General features: G+C 42.7%; 1 protein-coding gene across 1 annotated transcript in view; it reads left to right on the top strand.

Moving 5' to 3' along the window:
- LOC135552116 (solute carrier organic anion transporter family member 3A1-like) overlaps nt 1-23,050 on the top strand; it is a 48,806-nt gene that overhangs the window by 14,861 nt on the left and 10,895 nt on the right. Inside the window, exons 3-7 of the mRNA XM_064983536.1 lie at nt 11,025-11,297; nt 11,473-11,637; nt 12,190-12,388; nt 17,036-17,171; nt 19,563-19,735. Coding sequence (XP_064839608.1) covers nt 11,025-11,297; nt 11,473-11,637; nt 12,190-12,388; nt 17,036-17,171; nt 19,563-19,735 — 946 coding nt within the window. The remainder of the gene's footprint in view (nt 1-11,024; nt 11,298-11,472; nt 11,638-12,189; nt 12,389-17,035; nt 17,172-19,562; nt 19,736-23,050) is intronic.

Below are 23,050 nucleotides of genomic sequence, written 5' to 3'. Positions count from 1 at the left end.
GTATCCTGACTGTGTTAAATGTGTTTAACCTGGTATCCCTACTGTGTTATATGTGTTTAACCTTGTATCCTGACTGTGTTATATTAACCTGGTATCCTGACTGTGTTATATGTGTTTAACCTGGTATCCTGACCGTGTTATATGTGTTTAACCTGGTATCCTGACCGTGTTATATGTGTTTAACCTGGTATCCTGACCGTGTTATATGTGTTTAACCTGGTATCCTGACTGTGTTATATGTGTTTAACCTGGTATCCTGACTGTGTTATATGTGTTTAACCTGGTATCCTGACCGTGTTATATGTGTTTAACCTGGTATCCTGACTGTGTTATATGTGTTTAACCTGGTATCCTGACCGTGTTATATGTGTTTAACCTGGTATCCCTACTGTGTTATATGTGTTTAACCTGGTATCCCTACTGTGTTATATGTGTTTAACCTGGTATCCTGACTGTGTTATATGTGTTTAACCTGGTATCCTGACTGTGTTATATGTGTTTAACCTGGTATCCTGACCGTGTTATATTAACCTGGTATCCTGACTGTGTTATATGTGTTTAACCTGGTATCCTGACCGTGTTATATTAACCTGGTATCCTGACTGTGTTATATGTGTTTAACCTGGTATCCTGACTGTGTTATATGTGTTTAACCTGGTATCCTGACTGTGTTATATTAACCTGGTATCCTGACTGTGTTATATGTGTTTAACCTGGTATCCTGACCGTGTTATATTAACCTGGTATCCTGACTGTGTTATATGTGTTTAACCTGGTATCCTGACTGTGTTATATGTGTTTAACCTGGTATCCTGACTGTGTTATATGTGTTTAACCTGGTATCCTGACCGTGTTATATGTGTTTAACCTGGTATCCTGACCGTGTTATATGTGTTTAACCTGGTATCCTGACCGTGTTATATGTGTTTAACCTGGTATCCCTACTGTGTTATATGTGTTTAACCTGGTATCCTGACCATGTTATATGTGTTTAACCTGGTATCCTGACTGTGTTATGTGTTTGACCTGGTATCCTGACCATGTTATATGTGTTTTACCTGGTATCCTGACTGTGTTATGTGTTTAACCTGGTATCCTGACTGTGTTATATGTGTTCCCCCTGGTGTCCTGACTGTGTTATATGTGTTTAACCTGGTATCCTGACTGTGTTATATTAACCTGGTATCCTGACTGTGTTGTATGTGTTTAACCTGGTATCCTGACTGTGTTAAATGTGTTTAACCTGGTATCCCTACTGTGTTATATGTGTTTAACCTTGTATCCTGACTGTGTTATATTAACCTGGTATCCTGACCATGTTATATGTGTTTAACCTGGTATCCCTACTGTGTTATATGTGTTTAACCTGGTATTCTGACTGTGTTATATGTGTTTAACCTGGTATCCTGACTGTGTTATATTAACCTGGTATCCTGACCATGTTATATGTGTTTAACCTGGTATCCTGACCGTGTTATATGTGTTTAACCTGGTATCCCTACTGTGTTATATGTGTTTAACCTGGTATCCTGACCGTGTTATATGTGTTTAACCTGGTATCCCTACTGTGTTATATGTGTTTAACCTGGTATCCTGACCGTGTTATATGTGTTTAACCTGGTATCCTGACTGTGTTATATGTGTTTAACCTGGTATCCTGACTGTGTTATATGTGTTTAACCTGGTATCCTGACTGTGTTATATGTGTTTAACCTGGTATCCTGACTGTGTTATATGTGTTTAACCTGGTATCCTGACTGTGTTATATGTGTTTAACCTGGTATCCTGACCGTGTTATATGTGTTTAACCTGGTATCCTGACTGTGTTATATGTGTTTAACCTGGTATCCTGACCGTGTTATATTAACCTGGTATCCTGACTGTGTTATATGTGTTTAACCTGGTATCCTGACTGTGTTATATGTGTTTAACCTGGTATCCTGACCGTGTTATATTAACCTGGTATCCTGACTGTGTTATATGTGTTTAACCTGGTATCCTGACCGTGTTATATTAACCTGGTATCCTGACTGTGTTATATGTGTTTAACCTGGTATCCTGACTGTGTTATATGTGTTTAACCTGGTATCCTGACTGTGTTATATTAACCTGGTATCCTGACTGTGTTATATGTGTTTAACCTGGTATCCTGACCGTGTTATATTAACCTGGTATCCTGACTGTGTTATATGTGTTTAACCTGGTATCCTGACTGTGCTATGTGTTTAACCTGGTATCCTGACCGTGTTATATTAACCTGGTATCCTGACTGTGTTATATGTGTTTAACCTGGTATCCTGACTGTGTTATATGTGTTTAACCTGGTATCCTGACTGTGTTATATGTGTTTAACCTGGTTTCCTGACTGTGTTATATTAACCTGGTATCCTGACTGTGTTATATGTGTTTAACCTGGTATCCTGACTGTGTTATATGTGTTTAACCTGGTATCCTGACTGTGTTATATGTGTTTAACCTGGTATCCTGACCGTGTTATATGTGTTTAACCTGGTATCCTGACCGTGTTATATGTGTTTAACCTGGTATCCTGACCGTGTTATATGTGTTTAACCTGGTATCCTGACCGTGTTATATGTGTTTAACCTGGTATCCTGACCGTGTTATATGTGTTTAACCTGGTATCCTAACCGTGTTATATGTGTTTAACCTGGTATCCTGACTGTGTTATATGTGTTTTACCTGGTATCCTGACTGTGTTATGTGTTTAACCTGGTATCCTGACCATGTTAAATGTGTTTTACCTGGTATCCTGACTGTGTTATGTGTTTAACCTGGTATCCTGACTGTGTTATATGTGTTCCCCCCTGGTGTCCTGACTGTGTTATATGTGTTTAACCTGGTATCATGACTGTGTTATATTAACCTGGTATCCTGACTGTGTTATATGTGTTTAACCTGGTATCCTGACTGTGTTAAATGTGTTTAACCTGGTATCCCTACTGTGTTATATGTGTTTAACCTTGTATCCTGACTGTGTTATATTAACCTGGTATCCTGACTGTGTTATATGTGTTTAACCTGGTATCCTGACCGTGTTATATGTGTTTAACCTGGTATCCTGACCGTGTTATATGTGTTTAACCTGGTATCCTGACCGTGTTATATGTGTTTAACCTGGTATCCTGACTGTGTTATATGTGTTTAACCTGGTATCCTGACTGTGTTATATGTGTTTAACCTGGTATCCTGACTGTGTTATATTAACCTGGTATCCTGACTGTGTTATATGTGTTTAACCTGGTATCCTGACCGTGTTATATTAACCTGGTATCCTGACTGTGTTATATGTGTTTAACCTGGTATCCTGACTGTGTTATATGTGTTTAACCTGGTATCCTGACTGTGTTATATGTGTTTAACCTGGTATCCTGACCGTGTTATATGTGTTTAACCTGGTATCCTGACCGTGTTATATGTGTTTAACCTGGTATCCTGACCGTGTTATATGTGTTTAACCTGGTATCCCTACTGTGTTATATGTGTTTAACCTGGTATCCTGACCATGTTATATGTGTTTAACCTGGTATCCTGACTGTGTTATGTGTTTGACCTGGTATCCTGACCATGTTATATGTGTTTTACCTGGTATCCTGACTGTGTTATGTGTTTAACCTGGTATCCTGACTGTGTTATATGTGTTCCCCCCTGGTGTCCTGACTGTGTTATATGTGTTTAACCTGGTATCCTGACTGTGTTATATTAACCTGGTATCCTGACTGTGTTGTATGTGTTTAACCTGGTATCCTGACTGTGTTAAATGTGTTTAACCTGGTATCCCTACTGTGTTATATGTGTTTAACCTTGTATCCTGACTGTGTTATATTAACCTGGTATCCTGACCATGTTATATGTGTTTAACCTGGTATCCCTACTGTGTTATATGTGTTTAACCTGGTATTCTGACTGTGTTATATGTGTTTAACCTGGTATCCTGACTGTGTTATATTAACCTGGTATCCTGACCATGTTATATGTGTTTAACCTGGTATCCTGACCGTGTTATATGTGTTTAACCTGGTATCCCTACTGTGTTATATGTGTTTAACCTGGTATCCTGACCGTGTTATATGTGTTTAACCTGGTATCCCTACTGTGTTATATGTGTTTAACCTGGTATCCTGACCGTGTTATATGTGTTTAACCTGGTATCCTGACTGTGTTATATGTGTTTAACCTGGTATCCTGACTGTGTTATATGTGTTTAACCTGGTATCCTGACTGTGTTATATGTGTTTAACCTGGTATCCTGACTGTGTTATATGTGTTTAACCTGGTATCCTGACTGTGTTATATGTGTTTAACCTGGTATCCTGACCGTGTTATATGTGTTTAACCTGGTATCCTGACTGTGTTATATGTGTTTAACCTGGTATCCTGACCGTGTTATATTAACCTGGTATCCTGACTGTGTTATATGTGTTTAACCTGGTATCCTGACTGTGTTATATGTGTTTAACCTGGTATCCTGACCGTGTTATATTAACCTGGTATCCTGACTGTGTTATATGTGTTTAACCTGGTATCCTGACCGTGTTATATTAACCTGGTATCCTGACTGTGTTATATGTGTTTAACCTGGTATCCTGACTGTGTTATATGTGTTTAACCTGGTATCCTGACTGTGTTATATTAACCTGGTATCCTGACTGTGTTATATGTGTTTAACCTGGTATCCTGACCGTGTTATATTAACCTGGTATCCTGACTGTGTTATATGTGTTTAACCTGGTATCCTGACTGTGCTATGTGTTTAACCTGGTATCCTGACCGTGTTATATTAACCTGGTATCCTGACTGTGTTATATGTGTTTAACCTGGTATCCTGACTGTGTTATATGTGTTTAACCTGGTATCCTGACTGTGTTATATGTGTTTAACCTGGTTTCCTGACTGTGTTATATTAACCTGGTATCCTGACTGTGTTATATGTGTTTAACCTGGTATCCTGACTGTGTTATATGTGTTTAACCTGGTATCCTGACTGTGTTATATGTGTTTAACCTGGTATCCTGACCGTGTTATATGTGTTTAACCTGGTATCCTGACCGTGTTATATGTGTTTAACCTGGTATCCTGACCGTGTTATATGTGTTTAACCTGGTATCCTGACCGTGTTATATGTGTTTAACCTGGTATCCTGACCGTGTTATATGTGTTTAACCTGGTATCCTAACCGTGTTATATGTGTTTAACCTGGTATCCTGACTGTGTTATATGTGTTTTACCTGGTATCCTGACTGTGTTATGTGTTTAACCTGGTATCCTGACCATGTTAAATGTGTTTTACCTGGTATCCTGACTGTGTTATGTGTTTAACCTGGTATCCTGACTGTGTTATATGTGTTCCCCCTGGTGTCCTGACTGTGTTATATGTGTTTAACCTGGTATCATGACTGTGTTATATTAACCTGGTATCCTGACTGTGTTATATGTGTTTAACCTGGTATCCTGACTGTGTTAAATGTGTTTAACCTGGTATCCCTACTGTGTTATATGTGTTTAACCTTGTATCCTGACTGTGTTATATTAACCTGGTATCCTGACTGTGTTATATGTGTTTAACCTGGTATCCTGACCGTGTTATATGTGTTTAACCTGGTATCCTGACCGTGTTATATGTGTTTAACCTGGTATCCTGACCGTGTTATATGTGTTTAACCTGGTATCCTGACTGTGTTATATGTGTTTAACCTGGTATCCTGACTGTGTTATATGTGTTTAACCTGGTATCCTGACCGTGTTATATGTGTTTAACCTGGTATCCTGACTGTGTTATATGTGTTTAACCTGGTATCCTGACCGTGTTATATGTGTTTAACCTGGTATCCCTACTGTGTTATATGTGTTTAACCTGGTATCCCTACTGTGTTATATGTGTTTAACCTGGTATCCTGACTGTGTTATATGTGTTTAACCTGGTATCCTGACTGTGTTATATGTGTTTAACCTGGTATCCTGACCGTGTTATATTAACCTGGTATCCTGACTGTGTTATATGTGTTTAACCTGGTATCCTGATCGTGTTATATTAACCTGGTATCCTGACTGTGTTATATGTGTTTAACCTGGTATCCTGACTGTGTTATATGTGTTTAACCTGGTATCCTGACTGTGTTATATTAACCTGGTATCCTGACTGTGTTATATGTGTTTAACCTGGTATCCTGACCGTGTTATATTAACCTGGTATCCTGACTGTGTTATATGTGTTTAACCTGGTATCCTGACTGTGTTATATGTGTTTAACCTGGTATCCTGACTGTGTTATATGTGTTTAACCTGGTATCCTGACCGTGTTATATGTGTTTAACCTGGTATCCTGACCGTGTTATATGTGTTTAACCTGGTATCCTGACCGTGTTATATGTGTTTAACCTGGTATCCCTACTGTGTTATATGTGTTTAACCTGGTATCCTGACCATGTTATATGTGTTTAACCTGGTATCCTGACTGTGTTATGTGTTTGACCTGGTATCCTGACCATGTTATATGTGTTTTACCTGGTATCCTGACTGTGTTATGTGTTTAACCTGGTATCCTGACTGTGTTATATGTGTTCCCCCCTGGTGTCCTGACTGTGTTATATGTGTTTAACCTGGTATCCTGACTGTGTTATATTAACCTGGTATCCTGACTGTGTTGTATGTGTTTAACCTGGTATCCTGACTGTTAAATGTGTTTAACCTGGTATCCCTACTGTGTTATATGTGTTTAACCTTGTATCCTGACTGTGTTATATTAACCTGGTATCCTGACCATGTTATATGTGTTTAACCTGGTATCCCTACTGTGTTATATGTGTTTAACCTGGTATTCTGACTGTGTTATATGTGTTTAACCTGGTATCCTGACTGTGTTATATTAACCTGGTATCCTGACCATGTTATATGTGTTTAACCTGGTATCCTGACCGTGTTATATGTGTTTAACCTGGTATCCCTACTGTGTTATATGTGTTTAACCTGGTATCCTGACCGTGTTATATGTGTTTAACCTGGTATCCCTACTGTGTTATATGTGTTTAACCTGGTATCCTGACCGTGTTATATGTGTTTAACCTGGTATCCTGACTGTGTTATATGTGTTTAACCTGGTATCCTGACTGTGTTATATGTGTTTAACCTGGTATCCTGACTGTGTTATATGTGTTTAACCTGGTATCCTGACTGTGTTATATGTGTTTAACCTGGTATCCCTACTGTGTTATATGTGTTTAACCTGGTATCCTGACTGTGTTATATGTGTTTAACCTGGTATCCTGACCGTGTTATATGTGTTTAACCTGGTATCCTGACTGTGTTATATGTGTTTAACCTGGTATCCTGACCGTGTTATATGTGTTTAACCTGGTATCCCTACTGTGTTATATGTGTTTAACCTGGTATCCCTACTGTGTTATATGTGTTTAACCTGGTATTCTGACCGTGTTATATGTGTTTAACCTGGTATCCTGACTGTGTTATATGTGTTTAACCTGGTATCCTGACTGTGTTATATGTGTTTAACCTGGTATCCTGACTGTGTTATATGTGTTTAACCTGGTATCCTGACCGTGTTATATGTGTTTAACCTGGTATCCTGACTGTGTTATATGTGTTTAACCTGGTATCCCTACTGTGTTATATGTGATTAACCTGGTATCCTGACTGTGTTATGTGTTTAACCTGGTATCCTGACCATGTTATATGTGTTTAACCTGGTATCCTGACTGTGTTATATTAACCTGGTATCCCTACTGTGTTATATGTGATTAACCTGGTATCCCTACTGTGTTATATGTGTTTAACCTGGTATCCCTACTGTGTTATATGTGTTTAACCTGGTATCCTGACCGTGTTATATGTGTTTAACCTGGTATCCTGACCGTGTTATATTAACCTGGTATCCCTACTGTGTTATGTGTTTAACCTGGTATCCCTACTGTGTTATATGTGTTTAACCTGGTATCCTGACCGTGTTATATGTGTTTAACCTGGTATCCTGACTGTGTTATATGTGTTTAACCTGGTATCCTGACTGTGTTATATGTGTTTAACCTGGTATCCTGACTGTGTTATATGTGTTTAACCTGGTATCCTGACCATGTTATATGTGTTTAACCTGGTATCCTGACTGTGTTATGTGTTTAACCTGGTATCCTGACCGTGTTATATGTGTTTAACCTGGTATCCCTACTGTGTTATATGTGTTTAACCTGGTATCCTGACCGTGTTATATGTGTTTAACCTGGTATCCTGACTGTGTTATATGTGTTTAACCTGGTATCCTGACTGTGTTATATGTGATTAACCTGGTATCCCTACTGTGTTATATGTGTTTAACCTGGTATCCCTACTGTGTTATATTAACCTGGTATCCTGACTGTGTTATATTAACCTGGTATCCTGACTGTGTTATATGTGTTTAACCTGGTATCCTGACCGTGTTATATGTGATTAACCTGGTATCCCTACTGTGTTATATGTGTTTAACCTGGTATCCCTACTGTGTTATATGTGTTTAACCTGGTATCCTGACCGTGTTATATGTGTTTAACCTGGTATCCTGACTGTGTTATATGTGTTTAACCTGGTATCCTGACTGTGTTATATGTGTTTAACCTGGTATCCTGACTGTGTTATATGTGTTTAACCTGGTATCCTGACCGTGTTATATTAACCTGGTATCCCTACTGTGTTATGTGTTTAACCTGGTATCCTGACTGTGTTATATGTGTTTAACCTGGTATCCTGACTGTGTTATATGTGTTTAACCTGGTATCCTGACCGTGTTATATTAACCTGGTATCCCTACTGTGTTATGTGTTTAACCTGGTATCCTGACTGTGTTATATGTGTTTAACCTGGTATCCCTACTGTGTTATATGTGTTTAACCTGGTATCCTGACTGTGTTATATGTGTTTAACCTGGTATCCTGACCGTGTTATATGTGTTTAACCTGGTATCCTGACTGTGTTATATGTGTTTAACCTGGTATCCTGACCGTGTTATGTGTTTAACCTGGTATCCCTACTGTGTTATATGTGTTTAACCTGGTATCCTGACTGTGTTATATGTGTTTAACCTGGTATCCTGACCGTGTTATATGTGTTTAACCTGGTATCCTGACTGTGTTATATGTGTTTAACCTGGTATCCTGACCGTGTTATATTAACCTGGTATCCCTACTGTGTTATATGTGTTTAACCTGGTATCCTGACCGTGTTATATGTGTTTAACCTGGTATCCCTACTGTGTTATATGTGTTTAACCTGGTATCCCGACCGTGTTATATGTGTTTAACCTGGTATCCTGACTGTGTTATATGTGTTTAACCTGGTATCCTGACCGTGTTATATGTGTTTAACCTGGTATCCTGACTGTGTTATATGTGTTTAACCTGGTATCCTGACCGTGTTATATTAACCTGGTATCCCTACTGTGTTATATGTGTTTAACCTGGTATCCTGACCGTGTTATATGTGTTTAACCTGGTATCCCTACTGTGTTATATGTGTTTAACCTGGTATCCCGACCGTGTTATATGTGTTTAACCTGGTATCCTGACTGTGTTATATGTGTTTAACCTGGTATCCTGACCGTGTTATATGTGTTTAACCTGGTATCCCTACTGTGTTATATGTGTTTAACCTGGTATCCTGACCGTGTTATATGTGTTTAACCTGGTATCCCTACTGTGTTATATATGTTTAACCTGGTATCCTGACCGTGTTATATGTGTTTAACCTGGTATCCCTACTGTGTTATATGTGTTTAACCTGGTATCCTGACTGTGTTATATGTGTTTAACCTGGTATCCTGACCGTGTTATATGTGTTTAACCTGGTATCCTGACTGTGTTATATGTGTTTAACCTGGTATCCTGACTGTGTTATATTAACCTGGTATCCTGACCGTGTTATATGTGTTTAACCTGGTATCCTGACTGTGTTATATGTGTTTAACCTGGTATCCTGACTGTGTTATATTAACCTGGTATCCTGACCGTGTTATATGTGTTTAACCTGGTATCCTGACTGTGTTATATGTGTTTAACCTGGTATCCCTACTGTGTTATATGTGTTTAACCTGGTATCCCTACTGTGTTATATGTGTTTAACCTGGTATCCTGACTGTGTTATATGTGTTTAACCTGGTATCCCTACTGTGTTATATGTGTTTAACCTGGTATCCTGACTGTGTTATATGTGTTTAACCTGGTATCCTGACTGTGTTATATTAACCTGGTATCCTGACCGTGTTATATGTGTTTAACCTGGTATCCCTACTGTGTTATATGTGTTTAACCTGGTATCCCGACCGTGTTATATGTGTTTAACCTGGTATCCTGACCGTGTTATATGTGTTTAACCTGGTATCCTGACTGTGTTATATGTGTTTAACCTGGTATCCTGACTGTGTTATATGTGTTTAACCTGGTATCCTGACCGTGTTAAATGTGTTTAACCTGGTATCCTGACCGTGTTATATGTGTTTAACCTGGTATCCCTACTGTGTTATATGTGTTTAACCTGGTATCCCGACCGTGTTATATGTGTTTAACCTGGTATCCTGACTGTGTTATATTAACCTGGTATCCCTACTGTGTTATATGTGTTTAACCTGGTATCCTGACCGTGTTATATGTGTTTAACCTGGTATCCTGACTGTGTTATATTAACCTGGTATCCTGACTGTGTTATATGTGTTTAACCTGGTATCCTGACCGTGTTATATGTGTTTAACCTGGTATCCTGACTGTGTTATATGTGTTTAACCTGGTATCCTGACTGTGTTATATGTGTTTAACCTGGTATCCTGACTGTGTTATATGTGTTTAACCTGGTATCCTGACTGTGTTATATTAACCTGGTATCCTGACTGTGTTATATGTGTTTAACCTGGTATCCTGACTGTGTTATATGTGTTTAACCTGGTATCCTGACTGTGTTATATGTGTTTAACCTGGTATCCTGACTGTGTTATATGTGTTTAACCTGGTGTTTTCTACCTGTGTTGCCAGGTAAGCTGGACATCGGCCCTGACGACCCCAGGTGGATTGGTGCGTGGTGGGGTGGCTTCTTGCTCTGCGGTGCCTTACTCTTCATCTCCTCCCTCTTCATGTTCGGCTTCCCCCAGTCCCTGAATGAGCAGGATGTGGACAGTGGGGGGGAGAGTGAACAGGCCATGTTGCCCCCCTCCCTGTCCAGGGATTACGAGGGGAACAAGCCCACTCATGGGGTGATCCATGGCTTCCAGGCCAATAGTGGACTGACCTGCTGCGAGCACATGAGAGGTGAGATCTACTGTCATAGAATAATATGGTAATGTCAGTGATGTTGGTCAGGGGAGAGGTCTGCTTCTCTGTTTATTAACAGACTGGTGTTAATGGATACGGTACACATGTCAAATACATACAAGATATTATGTTGTGATGTACACAGTTTCAATCACCCCCCACCCCTTTACAGTCATCCCCAAGGTGACCAAGCACCTCCTGTCCAACCCTGTGTTTACCTGTATCTCGCTGGCAGCCTGTATGGAGATCGCTGTGGTTGCAGGCTTCGCCACCTTCCTAGGGAAGTACATGGAGCAGCAGTTCAACCTCACAACTTCCTCAGCCAATCAGCTGCTAGGTGATAATGCTAATCACTACATCCAAACCAGAGCATAATAAAACATGGGACTTCTATAGTGGTTTTCAATGACCCTGTGGCCTTTCCTTTCTTCATTCACAGTGTTTGTTATTGGCCCCTTCTCACACACACTCCTCTCTGTCCTCTGTCTCTCCCTAACCCTGGTCCTAACACTGTCCTTCCAACCATAACCCCTGTTCTCTGTCTCTCCCTAACCCTGGTCCTATCACTGTCCTCTGTCTCTCCCTAACCCTGGTCCTAACACTGTCCTTCCAACCATAACCCCTGTTCTCTGTCTCTCCCTAACCCTGGTCCTATCACTGTCCTCTATCCTTCCAACCCTGTTCTCTGTCTCTCCCTATCCCTGTCCTCTGTCTCTCCCTAACCCTGGCCTAACACTGTCCTCTGTCTCTCCCTAACCCTGGTCCTAACACTATCCTTCCAACCATAACCCCTGTCCTCTGTCTCTCCCTAACCCTGATCCTAACACTGTCCTCTATCCTTCCAACCATAACTCCTGTCCTCTCCCTCCCTCCCTCCCTTCCTCCATAGGTATGACAGCTATTCCGTGTGCGTGTCTGGGTATCTTCCTGGGTGGTCTCTTGGTGAAGAAGTTAGACCTGTCAGCGTTAGGGGCCATCCGTATGGCCATGGGGGTCAATCTCATCTCCACTGCCTGTTACGTCTCCTTCCTCTTCCTCGGCTGTGACACCGGGCCTGTCGCCGGGGTGACTGTCGCCTACGGCAACGTGTGAGTAGCCTACCGTATCACTGTTAGCGCGTTCAACAATGTTACCAAGTTGTTCCTCACCTTCAACTGCAGGACTAATAACATTTTATTGGCCACATGTGCAGAATACAAAAGGTGTGGATTTACAGTGAAATGCTTACTTACGAGCCCATTCCCAACAGTGCAGTTAAAAATTAAGACAAATATTTTCTAAATATAAAAGGAAATAGTAAAACAATTTAAAAAATAACGAGGCGATGTAAAGGAAGTACCAGGTAATAACATGGCTATATACAGGGAGTACCAGGTAATAACATGGCTATATACAGGAAGTACCAGGTAATAACATGGCTATATACAGGAAGTACCAGGTAATAACATGGCTATATACAGGGAGTACCAGGTAATAACGTGGCTATATACAGGGAGTACCAGGTAATAACATGGCTATATACAGGGAGTACCAGGTAATAACATGGTTATATACAGGGAGTACCAGGTAATAACATGGCAATATACAGGGAGTACCAGGTAATAACATGGTTATATACAGGGAGTACCAGGTAATAACATGGTTATATACAGGGAGTACCGGGTAATAACGTGGCTATATACAGGGAGTACCAGGTAATAACATGGCTATATACAGGGAGTACCAGGTAATAACATGGCTATATACCGGGAGTACCAGGTAATAACATGACTATATACAGGAAGTACCAGGTAATAACATGGTTACAGGGAGGTAATAACATGGCTATATACAGGGGTACCATGTATATGAATGAGGGCATGTTCGGCCCTCCGTTTGCTGTAGTCCACAATGATCACCTTTGTCTTGCCCACGTTGAGAGGTTGTCTTGGCACCACACTGCCAGGTCTCCGACCTCCTCCTCCTCCGGTCATAAAACCACTCCCTTATTATCTCTACCATAGTTAGAAGTTCAAAATGGTTATTGAATAGTGTAGCCTCTATAAATGACAAAGTGTAGCCTCTATAGATGAAAGTGTAGCCTCTATAGATGAAAGTGTAGCCTCTATAGATGATAGTGTAGCCTCTATAGATGATAGTGTAGCCTCTATAGATGATAGTGTAGACTCTATAGATGAAAGTGTAGCCTCTATAGATGATAGAAAGTGTGGCCTCTATAGATGACAGAAAGTATAGCCTCTATAGATGATAGTGTAGCCTCTATAGATGCCAGAAAGTGTGGCCTCTATAGATGATAGAAAGTGTGGACCTTATAGATGATAGAAAGTGTAGCCACTATATATGATAGTGTAGCCTCTATAGATGATAGTGTAGCCTCTATAGATGACAGAAAGTGTAGCCTCTATAGATGATAGAAAGTGTAGCCTCTATAGATGATAGTTACATTTACATTTAAGTCATTTAGCAGACGCTCTTATCCAGAGCGACTTACAAATTGGTGAATTCACCTTCTGACATCCAGTGGAACAGCCACTTTACAATAGTGCATCTAAATCATTTAAGGGGGGGGGGGGTGAGAAGGATTACTTATCCTATCCTAGGTATTCCTTGAAGAGGTGGGGTTTCAGGTGTCTCCGGAAGGTAGTGATTGACTCCGCTGTCCTGGCGTCGTGAGGGAGTGTAGTGTAGCCTCTATAGATGATAGTGTAGCCTCTATAGATGAAAGTGTAGCCTCTATAGATGACAGAAAGTTTAGCCTCTATAGATGATAGTGTAGCCTCTATAGATGATAGTGTAGCCTCTCTAGATGATAGTGTAGCCTCTATAGATGACAGAAAGTGTAGCCTCTATAGATGAGTGTAGCCGCTATAGATGACAGAAAGTGTAGCCTCTATAGATGAAAGTGTAGACTCTATAGATGCTAGTTTAGAACTGCCATGCTCTGACACCACTAAAACAACTGCCATGCTCCGACACCACCAAAACAACTGCCATGCTCCGACACCACTAAAACAACTGCCATGCTCCGACACCACTAAAACAACTGCCATGCTCCGACACCACTAAAACAACTGCCATGCTCCGACACCACCAAAACAACTGCCATGCTCCGACACCACTAAAACAACTGCCATGCTCCGACACCACCAAAACAACTGCCATGCTCCGACACCACCAAAACAACTGCCATGCTCCGACACCACCAAAACAACTGCCATGCTCCGACACCACTAAAACAACTGCCATGCTCCGACACCACCAAAACAACTGCCATGCGCCGACACCAATAAAACAACTGCCATGCTCCGACACCACTAAAACAACTGCCATGCTCCGAAACCACTAAAACAACTGCCATGCTCCGACACCACTAAAACAACTGCCATGCTCTGAAACCACTAAAACAACTGCCATGCTCTGAAACCACTAAAACAACTGCATTGCTCAGAAACCACTAAAACAACTGCCATGCTCCGACACCACTAAAACAACTGCCATGCTCTGAAACCACTAAAACAACTGCAATGCTCAGAAACCACTAAAACAACTGCCGTGCTCCGACACCACTAAAACAACTGCCGTGCTCCGACACCACTAAAACAACTGCCATGCTCCGACACCACTAAAACAACTGCCATGCTCCGACACCACTAAAACAACTGCCATGCTCTGACACCACTAAAACAACTGCCATGCTCCGACACCACTAAAACAACTGCCATGCTCCGATACCACTAAAACAACTGCCATGCTCCGACCACTAAAACAACTGCCATGCTCCGACACCACTAAAACAACTGCCATGCTCTGAAACCACTAAAACAACTGCCATGCTCCGACACCACTAAAACAACTGCCATGCTCCGACACCACTAAAACAACTGCCATGCTCCGACACCACCAAAACAACTGCCATGCTCCGACACCACTAAAACAACTGCCATGCTCCGACACCACTAAAACAACTGCCATGCTCCGACACCACTAAAACAACTGCCATGCTCCGACCACTAAAACAACTGCCATGCTCCGACACCACTAAAACAACTGCCATGCTCTGAAACCACTAAAACAACTGCCATGCTCCGACACCACTAAAACAACTGCCATGCTCTGAAACCACTAAAACAACTGCCATGCTCTGAAACCACTAAAACAACTGCATTGCTCAGAAACCACTAAAACAACTGCCATGCTCCGACACCACTAAAACAACTGCCATGCTCTGAAACCACTAAAACAACTGCAATGCTCAGAAACCACTAAAACAACTGCCGTGCTCCGACACCACTAAAACAACTGCCATGCTCCGACACCACTAAAACAACTGCCATGCTCCGACACCACTAAAACAACTGCCATGCTCCGACACCACTAAAACAACTGCCATGCTCTGACACCACTAAAACAACTGCCATGCTCCGACACCACTAAAACAACTGCCATGCTCCGATACCACTAAAACAACTGCCATGCTCCGACCACTAAAAACAACTGCCATGCTCCGACACCACTAAAACAACTGCCATGCTCTGAAACCACTAAAACAACTGCCATGCTCCGACACCACTAAAACAACTGCCATGCTCCGACACCACTAAAACAACTGCCATGCTCCGACACCACTAAAACAACTGCCATGCTCCGACACCACTAAAACAACTGCCATGCTCCGACACCACTAAAACAACTGCCATGCTCCGACACCACTAAAACAACTGCCATGCTCCGACCACTAAAACAACTGCCATGCTAAAACAACTGCCATGCTCTGAAACCACTAAAACAACTGCCATGCTCCGACACCACTAAAACAACTGCCATGCTCTGAAACCACTAAAACAACTGCCATGCTCTGAAACCACTAAAACAACTGCAATGCTCAGAAACCACTAAAACAACTGCCATGCTCCGACACCACTAAAACAACTGCCATGCAGACAAACAGGCTACAGACAGACAAGACTGTCTGGTATTGTTTGCAACTCAGGATTCTTTGTCCTCCAAACACGACAAGCTCTCTGCAGGTCATTCACTAGGTCCCCCAGTGTGGTTCTGGGATTTTTGCTCACCGTTCTTGTGATTATTTTGACCCCACGGGTGAGATCTTGCATGGAGCCCCAGATCGAGGGAGATTATCAGTGGTCTTGTATGTCTTCCATTTCCTAATAATTGCTCCCACAGTTGATTTCTTCAAACCAAGCTGCTTTCCTATTGCAGATTCAGTCTTCCCAGCCTGGTGCAGGTCTACAATTTTGTTTCTGGGGTCCTTTGACAGCTCTTTGGTCTTGGCCATAGTGGAGTTTGGAGTGTGGACAGGTGTCTTTTATACTGATAACAAGTTCAAACAGGTGCCATTAATGCAGGTAACTAGTGGAGGACAGAGGAGCCTCTTAAAGAAGAAGTTACAGGTCTGTGAGAGACAGAAATCTTGCTTGTTTGTAGGTGACCAAATACTTATTTTCCACCATAATTTGCAAATAAATTAATAAAAAATCCTACAATGTTATTTTCTGGATTTTTTTTCTCATTTTGTCTGTCATAGTTGACGTGTACCTACGATGAAAATTACAGGCCTCTCTCATCTTTTTAAGTGGGAGAACTTGCACAATTGGTGGCTGACTAAATACTTTTTTGCCCCACTGTAGCGATCATTGTACATAGCATGTTTCCAGGGTTTTGATAATGCCATGGTTTTCTATATAACAGTATGTAACCTGTGTGCCTGTTCCCAGGACCCTGCGGTCATGGCAGAGACCGGAGCATGGCTGCATCAACAACTGTAACTGCTACACAGCCTCAGTGAGCCCTGTGTGTGGCTCCAACGGGATCACCTACCTCTCTGCTTGCTTCGCCGGCTGCCTCACACCTGTAAGTCCCTGGTCTTCTGGCAGGACCTTTACAGCCAGCTGCATTGTCATTGACAACCATAGTAGACCATGTTCTAAAAGTCTCTATACATTATAGAGTCCTATGCAGCTGTCCCATGGATTGCTGCATCACCATTCACATGATAGTAGATCACATAAACCCATCGGGTACATCATATCAAAACTATAGGAGCAAGCTATATTAGTCATTGGGGCGGCAGGGTAGCCTAGTGGTTAGAGCGTTGGACTAGTAACCGGAAGGTTGCGAGTTCAAACCCCCGAGCTGACAAGGTACAAATCTGTCGTTCTGCCCCTGAACATGCAGTTAACCCACTGTTCCTAGGCCGTCATTGAAAATAAGAATGTGTTCTTAACTGACTTGCCTGGTTAAATAAAGGTAAAATAAAATAAATAAATAAATGTAGGTGATATATAGAAGTCTGTGACTGAGTCACAAATGGCACCCTATTGCCAATATAGTGCACTACTTTAGAACAGGGCCCTATGGCACCCTATATACTGCACTACTTTAGACCAGGGCCCAATGATTCCTATAGTTTATATATTGTATCCACTCCTCTCCAGAACCTGACCAGCTGTATGTCTATCTATAGGTGATATCCTCTCCTGTCCTCCTCCAGAACCAGCTGTCTATCTATAGGTGATATCCTCTCCTGTCCTCCTCCAGAACCAGCTGTCTATCTATAGGTGATATCCTCTCCTGTCCTCCTCCAGAACCAGCTGTCTATCTATAGGTGATATCCTCTCCTGTCCTCCTCCAGAACCAGCTGTCTATCTATAGGTGATATCCTCTCCTGTCCTCCAGAACCAGCTGTCTTTATCTATAGGTGATATCCTCTCCTGTCCTCCTCCAGAACCAGCTGTCTATCTATAGGTGATATCCTCTCCTGTCCTCCTCCAGAACCAGCTGTCTATCTATAGGTGATATCCTGTCCTCCAGAACCAGTTGTCTATCTATAGGTGATATCATCTCGTGTCCTCCTCCAGAACCAGCTGTCTATCTATAGGTGATATCCTGTCCTCCAGAACCAGCTGTCTTTATCTATAGGTGATATCCTCTACTGTCCTCCTCCAGAACCAGCTGTCTATCTATAGGTGATATCCTCTCCTGTCCTCCTCCAGAACCAGTTGTCTATCTATAGGTGATATCCTCTCCTGTCCTCCAGAACCAGCTGTCTATCTATAGGTGATATCCTGTCCTCCAGAACCAGTTGTCTATCTATAGGTGATATCATCTCCTGTCCTCCTCCAGAACCAGCTGTCTATCTATAGGTGATATCCTCTCCTGTCCTCCAGAACCAGCTGTCTTTATCTATAGGTGATATCCTCTCCTGTCCTCCTCCAGAACCAGCTGTCTATCTATAGGTGATATCCTCTCCTGTCCTCCTCCAGAACCAGCTGTCTTTATCTATAGGTGATATCCTCTCCTGTCCTCCTCCAGAACCAGCTGTCTATCTATAGGTGATATCCTCTCCTGTCCTCCTCCAGAACCAGCTGTCTATCTATAGGTGATATCCTCTCCTGTCCTCCTCCAGAACCAGTTGTCTATCTATAGGTGATATCCTCTCCTGTCCTCCTCCAGAACCAGCTGTCTATCTATAGGTGATATCCTCTCCTGTCCTCCTCCAGAACCAGCTGTCTATCTATAGGTGATATCCTCTCCTGTCCTCCAGAACCAGTTGTCTATCTATAGGTGATATCATCTCCTGTCCTCCTCCAGAACCAGCTGTCTATCTATAGGTGATATCCTGTCCTCCAGAACCAGCTGTCTATCTATAGGTGATATAATCTCCTGTCCTCCTCCAGAACCAGCTGTCTATCTATAGGTGATATCCTGTCCTCCAGAACCAGCTGTCTATCTATAGGTGATATCCTCTCCTGTCCTCCTCCAGAACCAGCTGTCTTTATCTATAGGTGATATCCTCTCCTGTCCTCCTCCAGAACCAGCTGTCTATCTATAGGTGATATCCTCTCCTGTCCTCCTCCAGAACCAGCTGTCTTTATCTATAGGTGATATCCTCTCCTGTCCTCCTCCAGAACCAGCTGTCTATCTATAGGTGATATCCTCTCCTGTCCTCCTCCAGAACCAGCTGTCTATCTATAGGTGATATCCTCTCCTGTCCTCCTCCAGAACCAGCTGTCTTTATCTATAGGTGATATCCTCTCCTGTCCTCCTCCAGAACCAGCTGTCTATCTATAGGTGATATCCTCTCCTGTCCTCCTCCAGAACCAGCTGTCTTTATCTATAGGTGATATCCTCTCCTGTCCTCCTCCAGAACCAGCTGTCTTTATCTATAGGTGATATCCTCTCCTGTCCTCCAGAACCTGCTGTCTTTATCTATAGGTGATATCCTCTCCTGTCCTCCTCCAGAACCTGACCAGCTGTATGTGTATCAGCAGTAAGGAGGAGGAGTCGGTGGCGTTGCCGGGGAAATGTCCCAGTCCAGGCTGCCAACTGGCCTTTATCACCTTCCTTTGTGTCATCTGTGTGTGCAGTATGATCGGAGCCATGGCCCAGACACCCTCCGTCATCATACTTATCAGGTAACCTCTAACCCAGACCCCCTCTGTTATCATACTCATCAGGTAGCCTCTAACCCTGACCTCTAACCCAGACCCCCTCTGTTATCAGGTCATCTCTATCCCTGACCTCTAACCCTGACCCCCTCTGTTTTCATACTCATCAGGTAACCTCTATCCCTGACCTCTAACCCAGACCCCTCTGTTATCATACTCATCAGGTAACCTCTAACCAAGACCCCTCTGTTATCATACTCATCAGGTAACCTCTAACCCAGACCCCCTCTGTTTTCATACTCATCAGGTAACCTCTAACCCTGACCTCTAACCCAGACCCCTCTGTTATCATACTCATCAGGTAACCTCTAACCCTGACCTCTAACCCAGACCCCCTCTGTTATCATACTCCTCAGGTAACCTCTAACCCAGACCTCCTCTGTTATCATACTCATCAGGTAGCCTCTAACCCAGACCCCCTCTGTCATCATACTCATCAGGTAACCTCTAACCCAGACCTCCTCTGTTATCATACTCATCAGGTAACCTCTAACCAAGACCCCCTCTGTCATCATACTCATCAGGTAACCTCTAACCCAGACCTCTAACCAAGACCCCTCTGTCATCATACTCATCAGGTAACCTCTAACCCAGACCCCCTCTGTTATCATACTCATCAGGTAACCTCTAACCCAGACCTCCTCTGTTATCATACTCATCAGGTAACCTCTAACCCAGACCCCCTCTGTTATCATACTCATCAGGTAACCTCTAACCCAGACCTCTAACCCTGACCCCTCTGTTATCATACTCATCAGGTAACCTCTATCCCTGACCTCTAACCCAGACCCCCTCTGTTATCATACTCATCAGGTAACCTCTATCCCTGACCTCTAACCCTGACCCCTCTGTTATCATACTCATCAGGTAACCTCTATCCCTGACCTCTAACCCAGACCCCCTCTGTTATCATACTCATCAGGTAACCTCTAACCAAGATCCCTCTGTCATCATACTCATCAGGTAACCTCTAACCCAGACCCCCTCTGTTATCATACTCATCAGGTAACCTCTAACCAAGACCCCTCTGTTATCATACTCATCAGGTAACCTCTATCCCTGACCTCTAACCCAGACCCCTCTGTTATCATACTCATCAGGTAACCTCTAACCAAGACCCCTCTGTTATCATACTCATCAGGTAACCTCTATCCCTGACCTCTAACCCTGACCCCTCTGTTATCATACTCATCAGGTAACCTCTAACCCTGACCTCTAACCCAGACCTCCTCTGTTATCATACTCATCAGGTAACCTCTAACCAAGACCCCTCTGTTATCATACTCATCAGGTAACCTCTAACCCAGAACCCACTGTTATCATACTCATCAGGTAACCTCTAACCCTGACCTCTAACCAAGACCCCTCTGTTATCATACTCATCAGGTAACCTCTAACCAAGACCCCTCTGTTATCATACTCATCAGGTAACCTCTAACCCTGACCTCTAACCCAGACCCCCTCTGTCATCATACTCATCAGGTAACCTCTAACCCTGACCTCTAACCAAGACCCCTCTGTTATCATACTCATCAGGTAACCTCTAACCCTGACCTCTAACCCAGACCCCTCTGTTATCATACTCATCAGGTCACCTCTAACCCTGACCTCTAACCCAGACCCCTCTGTTATCATACTCATCAGGTCACCTCTAACCCTGATCCCCTCTGTTATCATACTCATCAGGTAACCTCTAACCCAGACCCCCTCTGTTATCATACTCATCAGGTAACCTCTAACCCAGACCCCCTCTGTTATCATACTCATCAGGTAACCTCTAACCCTGACCTCTAACCCAGACCCCCTCTGTTATCATACTCATCAGGTAACCTCTAACCCTGACCTCTAACCCAGACCCCTCTGTTATCATACTCATCAGGTAACCTCTAACCCTGACCTCTATCTAACCCAGACCCCTCTGTTATCATACTCATCAGGTAACCTCTAACCCTGACCTCTAACCCAGACCCCCTCTGTTATCATACTCATCAGGTTAGACCACTCAGACATACCTGTGTTATGTGGACCACAGGAAGAGTAGCTGCTGGTGGCAACCAGAACAGGTGTAACACATAATGACTAACGAGATGACAACCAGAACAGGTGTAACACATGCTGACTAACGAGATGACAACCAGCACAGGTGTAACACATAATGACGAACGAGGTGACAACCAGCACAGGTGTAACACATACTGACTAACGAGGTGACAACCAGCACAGGTGTAACACATACTGACTAACGAGATGACAACCAGCACAGGTGTAACACATAATGACTAACGAGATGACAACCAGCACTGGTGTAACACATACTGACTAAAGAGATGACAACGAGCACAGGTGTAACACATACTGACTAACGAGATGACAACCAGCACAGGTGTAGCACATAATGACTAACGAGGTGGCAACCAGCAGAGGTGTAACACATACTGACTAACGAGGTGACAACCAGCACAGGTGTAACACATACTGACTAACGAGGTGGCAACCAGCACAGGTGTAACACATACTGACTAACGAGGTGACAACCAGAACAGGTATAACACATACTGACTAACGAGATGACAACCAGAACAGGTGTAACACATACTGACTAACGAGATGACAACCAGAACAGGTGTAACACATAATGACTAACGAGATGACAACCAGAACAGGTGTAACACATAATGACTAACGAGATGACAACCAGAACAGGTATAACACATAATGACTAACGAGATGACAACCAGAACAGGTGTAACACATAATGACTAACGAGATGACAACCAGAACAGGTATAACACATAATGACTAACGAGATGACAACCAGAACAGGTATAACACATACTGACTAACGAGGTGACAATGCTGCTGTAATGGCCTGCTGCTGTTACTATGCTGCTGTTACTATGCTGCTGTTACTATGCTGCTGTTACTATGCTGCTGTTACTATGCTGCTGTAATGGCTTGCTGCTGTTACTATGCTGCTGTTACTATGCTGTTGTTACTATGCTGCTGTTACTGTGCTGCTGTAATGGCTTGCTGCTGTTACTATGCTGATGTTACTATGCTGCTGTTACTATGCTGCTGTTACTATGCTGCTGTTACTATGCTGCTGTAATGGCTTGCTGCTGTTACTATGCTGCTGTAATGGCCTGCTGCTGTTACTATGCTGCTGTTACTATGCTGCTGTTACTATGCTGCTGTTACTATGCTGCTGTTACTATGCTGCTGTAATGGTTTGTTGCTGTTACTATGCTGCTGTTACTATGCTGCTGTTACTATGCTGCTGTT

The sequence above is a fragment of the Oncorhynchus masou genome, chromosome 2 (genome assembly GCF_036934945.1).
Source record: "Oncorhynchus masou masou isolate Uvic2021 chromosome 2, UVic_Omas_1.1, whole genome shotgun sequence".
In the NCBI taxonomy this organism is placed as follows: Eukaryota; Metazoa; Chordata; class Actinopteri; order Salmoniformes; family Salmonidae; genus Oncorhynchus; species Oncorhynchus masou.
This window is presented reverse-complemented; position numbering and strand designations above follow the sequence as displayed.